General features: G+C 36.2%; 1 protein-coding gene across 1 annotated transcript; it reads right to left on the reverse strand.

The window, feature by feature from the left end:
* Positions 1 to 205: 205 nt before the first annotated feature.
* On the reverse strand, positions 206 to 1,051 carry LOC140169297 (mitogen-activated protein kinase kinase kinase 20-like). The gene has a single exon (XM_072192553.1). The coding sequence runs from the start codon at positions 1,049 to 1,051 to the stop codon at positions 206 to 208; it is 846 nt and encodes a 281-aa protein (XP_072048654.1).
* Positions 1,052 to 9,142: the final 8,091 nt, after the last annotated feature.

Here is a 9,142-nt window from a genome sequence, read left to right on the forward strand (position 1 = left end):
TATTGCAATCATTTAATTATGATCCTGGGGATATGATACATGTGATTTTCAAGGCTCCAGAATTGCATGTTAAAATAATTTTAGACAGTAATGTTTTTGCTTACAAAATGCAAATGAGGCATTTTTTTCTTTACTATTCTACGGTACTGACTGATGCATTATTGAAGAAAAAGTGGATCTAGTGTGAGATGGAGTGAGCAGAGCATCAACTTTTGTGGCAGTTCATGTACTTACCATCAGCTTCGGTGACATCTTCTCCCACCAATGTGGTTCTATATTCACGGGACACACTTCTCAAAATTTCCAAACTCTCTGGTCTCTGGGTGCGATCTTGATGCCAGCATCTCTCTATCAACTCTCTCAAGAATTGGGGGCAATCATCTGGAATCGTGGGACGAAGGCCGTTCACACTAACTTGGAAGATCACAGTCTCAGCTTGCATGCCTTTGTATGGTATTTCACATGATACCATTTCCCAAACAATGACTCCAAAAGCAAATATATCAGCTTTTGGTGACAGTTGCAAATCGGTAAACCTCTCTGGCGCCATCCATCTTGCACTTCCTTTTGTGCTTTCTGTCGTCTTTGTACTAGTAAGTTCTTTTGCGATACCGAAGTCACAAATCTTTAAGACATCATCAGCTGTTAAAATGCAATTGTGCGATTTCAAATCGTGATGGGCCACATGATGTTTCTTAAGGTAGTTAACTCCGCGAGCTAAGTGAAAGATCCATCGATGAAGAAGATGTTCTGGAAGTTTGTCTTTATCTTTAAGATAATCATAAAGGGATCCTTTGGCAGCAAATTCAGTAACAATAACTACATGTTCTGTCTCCAGAATTGTATCATAATACTTGACAATATTCTTGTGATCAAGTCTCTTGAGGAATTCAATCTCACTTTTTTGCTGAGCCGTCAGTTGTCCATCAAATCTAATCTTCTTTGCGGCTGCTTCTATTGTCCCAAATTCTTTGGATTTCCAAGTGACCCTGAAGACTTCCCCACTGGCTCCGCTCCCTAAGCGCTCATGATAGGTCAAATTTGCACCCATATGGGCTTAAATCTAGTTCTGAAAGAAAAGAAAAGTATATTTTGTTGTTACTTTTGAGGGGAAACATCAATAATAGTATGTTCCAAAAGTTTTCAAAATCATAAGATATTGATTGGCCAAAAGTAACACATTGCTTGATCACAAGGCATATTACATGTATACAACTTTGTTTTTTGTGTTAATTAAACTTGCTTACATACATATCATAACAAAAGAAGAAGAGAAGATGTGTGATTTTTAAAATAAAAATCATTAGATATTATTCTAAAACTTACCGTAAAAATCTAGCTGCCAAGTTTGTGTCGTCGTCATAATTAGTTGTGGGAAATATTTTGTGTCGGTATAAATAACTTGGGTTGTAATCAAATTGGGCTATTCCAGTTTGTATCCTCACACTTTATGGAAGACATGACCTTAATCTTTCACATGGGGAGCGTAGATTTCAAATGGGGCTACTCAAATATGAAACTTCATTTTAAATCTACACCCCCTGTATGAGAGATTACGATCATATCTTCAATAGAGGGTGTAGGGATTTCAACTGGAATAGACCATTGGACCTTGATCAATACCAGTTTTGTGACTTTAGGCGTGGGAGTAACATCGAACACATGAGTTTGTTCACTTGATTTTGATAGCTTTTGGTGGTTATAACATTTACCTTGCTTGAAATTTCTGGTATCAAGTTCAATCAAAGCAGTTTATCTTGTCAGAATAAGATAATAGGTGATTACAAGTTTTGCGCAATTGAAGAGATAAAACAAGCAATATATTCATTTTTCTAATAAGAAAATATGTGCTGTTTTGATCATAGTTTCAAAATATATACATTGGATTTGCCATATACATTGTAGGACAGATGTTGGTGCATTAACACAAAAAGTTTGAAAATGGTGTATATTACGTTTTGCATCTGAATCAATTGGACAGTAGCTATACAGGCTGTATCAAAATGATTGGTACGCATGACTGGACTGCAACATCAAATGATCCCACTAGTGGATAAATGTTGGAAATGGTCATAAAACTATAATTAGGGTTATTTTGACAGGATCCAATGTTACATTAGAAAGAAGCAGGCTTTTCAATAAACTTCAAAATTGATGGTTACCAATTATTTTGATACACAGGATATACTGTCAGGTTAGGGTAGTGATCTCAAGGCTTATATACATGTAGCTTCTCTTTCCAAAATCTATATTGCAGCTTTACATGAAATTATTGAGAATTAATGCAAGCCAATCATTCTTAACCAGGGATATTCATTCTCTTTACTGTGGAATAAATTATTCATGGCCAAGAACCAAATTATCTGCTGATCATACCCTACTTCACATCTCACTCTACAAGATGGGTGTTCAGGCGTGTGCCCGGGGGGGGGGGGGTTTTTGTGGGGTGCAGCCCCCTGGGTCTTAAAAACAAAAAGAGGGAGAAAGAGAGAGAGAAGGAGAAGGAAGAGAGGGAGTGAGAGTGACATGCCAGTGGTGGAGGGGGATGTAGTACCTCCAAAAATCAAAAGGGGAGAAAAAAGCCCCCAAAGGTGGATCCATAGGCCAATTTCACAAATTTTGAATGAAATTTGAACGCATTTTATAGCCACTTTTTTCGGTCAAATTATCGGACAAAAATCCTATAAATAGATGCATATAAAAGGCCTATACTCCAAAATAACAAATAATAATGTAAAAATGTTGCACTAAATGCCTTCATTGAGGCTTTGGTTGTGAATTATTGAGCATGCATGTTCATATAAAACTAAAATTCGCGGCTCAGTTGGAAATCTGTTAAAATATACATGCTCCAATAATAACTCATAAATGTGTAAAAATGTTGCACCAAATGGCCCCATTGGGGCTTTAATTTCAAAAAATTTATAATTGTGAGGGCCAGACACCCCCCTGACTGTGGAGTGTGTAGTGGTCCTTTGACCATAAAAGCATTGAGGCTTTGATTGCGAGTTATTGAGCATGTGTGTTCATATTAAACTAAAATTTGCGGCTCAGTTGGAATTCTGGTAAAATATATGCTCCGAAAATAACCTACAAATGTGTAAATGTGCACATCCCCCCTCCCCCCTGTCGCGCAAGCATGACTGCGGCACTGATACGCTGATGTTAAACCTTTCAACATTTTGCGTTCAGACTTCAGCCCCCCGGGGTCCCGGTTTCTGGCCACGCCCCTGGTGTTGGTGACAATTAGTCATTCACAACTCTGGAACACTAGCTCACCTTCACCATGTAAGGGAGACACTTGATATTCAGAACTTTATTTCTTTGCTTTGATTTTGTTGTTATTTACGTTTTATATGATGTTTGATTTTGATCGTTTTGCTTATTTTTGTGTGCTTTGATCATAATTGGAATGATGTTTTATTTAAATTTGTGTATTTTTGTTTGTTACTACAGGAAAATCCCCTTAATTCTAATTACAAACTATAGCATCAAATGATATGCATGACAGTTTTACATTGAGGGTAATTTCTCCATAATCTAATGGGATATTCCAGAAATTAAAGGCACTCCCCCTAAAGAAGACATGGGATTCCCAACAAATTTTACCAATTTTTGCTCTGGGAATCCCAAAAGAGCTGTCTTTCTCAAAACCCTAAATAAGACATGGGAATTCCCAAGAAAAGACCATTTTTAAGGCTTGTGAATTCCCATGTTGGCAAAAATGTGTTTGTTTTCTTTAGGGACACTGGGAATTCCTAATTCTCATCTTTTTTTTTTTTTTTTCAAATTGTGAATTCCCTTTGTTTCAGAAATTTTGGTCTGGGAATCCCCAAAAATGTCTGGTAAAAATTTGCTGTGTCATTGGGGTGGTCGAAATGTTCATGTCTTTTTTTTTCTACTTTTGGAAGCTTATCAGCAAAACAATCTGATTCCAAGTTTGAGATAGACTGTTGAATTTATGTCTGCTGCCCTCACTGCCATATTGTGTGATTTGCATGGATTTTCTTGTGATTTGCATGGATTTTCTTGTGATTTGCAGGGATTTTCTTGTGATTTGCAGAGATTTTCTACTTTTTGCATGATTGTAATGCCCAATACTGTACTAAAATACCATGTGAAAAACTAAGCCTATAGGCTCTAATTACAGTAAAATTTCAATTTTTAAAAATAAATCTGGTTTTAGTCCGAGTTCACCAATCAAGTGATGGCTGACACATATAGTGTGCTTGTGTATCATTGAATCAGTGACATAAAAACTGTGTCTTACGTTTTATTCGTACGTCCCAGCTGCGTGAAGCTCAATAACAATCTCCGAGGTAATACATTTGTTGGCTCGAAAGTTAAAGGGAACATGATGTGATCAGTAAAAACTATCATTTTGTGGAGAATAATTAAGAATATGTTCTTTATCGAGATTGCACATTATTGCATTAAACTGGTTGGTGTTCTCCATGGGTAGGGGCATGCAGCATTTTGTAACATGTGTCATCTCCTGACTCGGCAACCTGGGGATCGGATGGTAGACTAACAAGGAGATAGTTGGGGCATACAGGGATTACCGGGGGGTTTCGGAATGTATGGTATCCTGCTTAGATATATGTGATGCGATCAAGCAAAATCAGTCAGAACTCGGGAATATTGATTTTGAGATATTGCCAAAGAAAGGAAATATTTCTTTTTGTTTCCTCTTGTTTTGGAGACACTTTAATTGCTCTTATCTTTGGAACTGGTTGTTCAGTTTCAATGGGGTTTTCTGCAAAATGCAGCTATGTAAATGCCTTTTACTATCTAATAAGAAACTGAAAATTTGATATTTCCGAGTTCCGACTGATTTTGCTTGATCGCATCACATGTGATGTGATCAAGCAAAATCAGTCGGAAGTCAACAATATTATAAGATTGATAAAGGTTCTTTTTCAGATCCAATAAAATGATACAACTCACTCAGAAATATTTCAATTCCTATCAGGAATCTTGTTCACTCTGGTACTGGTGTTTCTAGATGTTTTTAGCACCGGCAACACTTCTGTCTGGTTTTGATGAGCGTCACCAAACTTTCTTGTTGCGAATATTTATGACCTGGTCATAAATTTTGTCCAGTCGGTAGGCCCCTCGTCTTTATTCATAGTGTCTTTTCCTCTACTCCTGATCCAGATTGCTTCCTTTAGCCAGCGTGTAGTTTTGTCGGATTCTTGATCAATAACCTGAGCCTATGAATAAAGACGAGGGGGCCTACCGACTGGACAAAATTTATGACCAGGTCATAAATATTCGCAACAAGAAAGTTTGGTGACGCTATCAAAACCAGACAGAAGTGTTGCCGGTGCTAAAAACATCTAGAAACACCAGTACCAGAGTGAACAAGATTCCTGATAGGAATTGAAATATTTCTGAGTGAGTTGTATCATTTTATTGGATCTGAAAAAGAACCTTTATCAATCTTATGAACTATGAACGATCCTGATGAATCTGTTTCAAGAGTCAACAATATTGATTTTCAGATATAGCTAAACCCCAAAAAAGGAAATAATTTCTTTTGTAGCCTGCTGTTTTCGAAACACTTCAACTGTTCATATCTTTGAAACTAAATGTTCAGTTTCAATGGGTTTTCTGCAAAATGTAGTTTTGCAAATAATTGATGCAATCATGTAGAAAATAGAAAATTAATTGCAGACAAATTTTGCAGCTGTGTGGATGGATGCACCCCTTGACTTCACCTTTAGTCTTACATTTTGTTCTTTAAATCTCATTACAGTTATCATGGTTATATCATCGCATTACAGTTATGGCATCTTATTACTTGCAAACTGGGTGTCATCAATACCAGAACCTTGTTAAGCTACTACTTCAGGATATTTGAATGATACTTTGGATGAGAGAAGTAGGCCTATGTGGTAAGTTTATGTTTTGATTTCACATTTAAGCAGTGTCTTCGCTATATATGGAGGTTTGTCCATCATTTTAACCAAATTGCCCATCCTATTAATTGGACCTTAATCTTTGGTAAAATAATATTTATGATATTGTATGCAAATATTGTTTAATTGATACAGTGAGCTTGCAGACTAAATAAACACACCAATCAAAATAACTGTATTACAAGCCGGGATTACAAGTCAAAGGTTTATTTTATCTGTTCCTTGCTTGCTGGTATCACTAGGATCTCAATCATGCTCATAGTCAGGACACGGTTCTTTAACCCCAATATATTTGTGCAGTCATAAAATGACCTTTGAATATGTTGGGTACAAAAACTCATACTCTACAACTTGAGGTCAAATTTTGAGTCTGACTTAAATTGAGGTTATGAACTATGCCCCTGCTTACACAACTAATTTGGCTCATATTGGGCTATTCTTTTTGAAATCCATACACCCCCTATGGAAAACATTACCTTAATCTTTCACATAGGGAGTGAATATTTTAGATGGAGTCACCCATTCAGGTAACCCCAGTTGAAATTCACACTCCCTGTGTGGAAGATTAAAGTCATGTATTCCATAGGGGGTGTATGGATTTCAAATGCAATAGCACATTGTATTCTACATTTCATATTCTTTAATAATTGCTTCTTTGATTACATATTTGATACAAAAATTGAACCTTTTGGACATATACATTGATTGCACTCTTGAATGTTGTTTAACCCTATTGGTTTAGGATATGGATTGTCAAAACTTACATACAATGTGAAATATTGTTTACATACAATGTCAAATATTGGCCTCCTTTATGTATATGAGAAATGATGCACTATTTTGAAATGAGAAATAGGTTGGATATCCAGGACATATATATCCGGGCAGCCGGGCAAGGCCTGCTTGAAAAACACAGCTATGGATTCCATAGTATGGAAGGAATCAATGAAATTGCATTATAACGATTTTCATCAAATATGTAAGAATTTCATTTCAAAATATCCAAGGGAAAATCCCCATTAATCAAATACCAATATTGATGTGATCTTTGGTAAGATAATATTTTACACAATATTATTGTAACCAAATATCGCTTACCGTATTTAATTGATATAACAAACTGTCAGACTAAATAAACAAGCGAATCAAAATTAAGAAAATTACAATGTTAAAGTTTCATTTGTTTAGTTCCTTGTTTGCTGGTATCAAAACACAGTCTCAAACATGCTCATAGTCAGGACACGGTTCTTTAACCCCAGTATGTTCGTACATCCATTACATGACCTTTGAATGTATTGGGTACAAAAACTCAAAACACAAGGCTCAAAACAAATTTTGAGCCTGACTTAATGAACTGTGCCTCCTGGTTATGAGACAAATTCAGCTCAATAATAAACGTAAGGCTGTATCAAAATGATTGGTACCCATCAGTTTCCAGTGATAATGAATAAGACTACCACATCAAAATGCAACACAGAAGCTGCGATGATAGATGAATGTTGAAAAGGTTGTAAAACTAAAAAATCCTGGGCATTTCAAGAGGAGCCAATGTTGTATATTGAAGAAGCAGGCTTAAACAACAAAAACTGATGGGTACCAATTATTTTGATATAGTCTGTATGGTACAATTCTTTTATACAAATTCAGCTCAATAGTATATGATACAATTCTCATACATACGAGTCAAGATACTACAATTGGATCGCTATTTGCTATCAAATTCAGTTCAATTGTATATGATACATTCCATTAGCTTCCATTATTCTATATGGTTTACTTGCTTCTATGATTTATTATACAATTTATTCTCTTTTATGCATTTGAGTAAAGATATCACAATTTGAATCAATATTTGCTGTCATATTCAGCGGAATTCAGTGTTAAGTCATGTGAGTGCAAGAAAAATGTATGAAAAATAGGTGTATATTGCTGTTTAAATTATACCTCTTTGTCTGTAATAAACGCCCCAGGGCTTCCGTTTGTTTCCGGGTTGAAATCCAAGATGGCGGTGCACCGGCGCTGCGGTGCGCTGGAGGAAGTGGGACTTGAAGATGCACCTGAGACCAGAGAAGATGAGGATATTCCCATCTTCTCTGCTAGGAACAACTTTGTCAAACATGTCAAACTCAATACCGTAATATGATTTACATTTTTGTCAAGGTTTTGGTTTCCTGTGTAAATGTAATTTCAAAATCTAAATGAGGCAGCCATTGCAAATTTGAATTTCTTTCATCCACACAATGTGTAACAGGATACATCTGGTTGGATTTTTACATGAATTTGACCTGCTATTTATATTTGATAATAACTGTGTTCACTTTGTTGGAGTAGTGGTAGACGCTGCCAGGAGTAGTTGCCGTGTGAACGATGGTCAGCCTAAGTTCCGCCTGGCATATGTCTGACGATTTACTCCTGACAAAAGTCAGCAGTAGCAAGCTAGGTGTAATCTCTGCCAGGCATACTGCAGTTACTGTCCGTTTTCCTATACACAATACACAGTGCTCTTTCCCATTGACGCGTGACCTCTACAAATAGCCCTACGTTATAAGTATGGGGATATGACTAGTTAACGTCGCTGTGTGAAAAATAACCGGCCAATATTAAAAGTACTCTTCTAAAGTTCTAGAAAATATAGTTTTTTAACATGTCCTAAATTTTTAGCTAATTTAGATGTTTGGAAATATTCGTACTTTGGTGTTTTAGTTAATGTTATAGGTAATAGTACATTGCCTAGTTAACGTCGCTGTGTGAAAAATAACCGGCCAATATTAAAAGTACTCTTCTAAAATTCTAGACAATATAGTTTTGTAACATGTCCTAAATTTTTAGCTAATTTAGGTGTTTGGAGAGGGTCGTACTTTTGTGTTTTAGGAAGGATATGTAAACGACAGATAACACCAAAAATATGAAGAAATTATTTCCAAACCGTGTTAAGTCAACAATCATTATGTTGCTCATTTTCAAGAATGCTGGTTTACAAAAAGCACGCCATTGTCTCATTTCGTGAACAAAAGTACACATACCATTGTTTCCTTTCGTTTCCTTTATAATCGGTTACCCAACTGAAGCTGTAATACAAACTTTATTGCGATATCGCACATGAAAACAGTCACATGTGCACAGCCAGAGAAGATCCGATTTAATCAGTTGAGCTGTTTCAATGAGTGTTATCTTGGTTTAATAGCTTTTAATGGGGTTAAGTCCTGCAAAGGTCGAGATGA

Source organism: Amphiura filiformis, chromosome 14 (assembly GCF_039555335.1).
Source record: "Amphiura filiformis chromosome 14, Afil_fr2py, whole genome shotgun sequence".
NCBI lineage: Eukaryota > Metazoa > Echinodermata > Ophiuroidea > Amphilepidida > Amphiuridae > Amphiura > Amphiura filiformis.

What these genes read in the sequence shown, in the direction of transcription:
- LOC140169297 (XM_072192553.1), bottom strand. Translation starts at nt 1,051, where the DNA reads ATGGGTGCAAATTTGACCTATCATGAGCGCTTAGGGAGCGGAGCCAGT.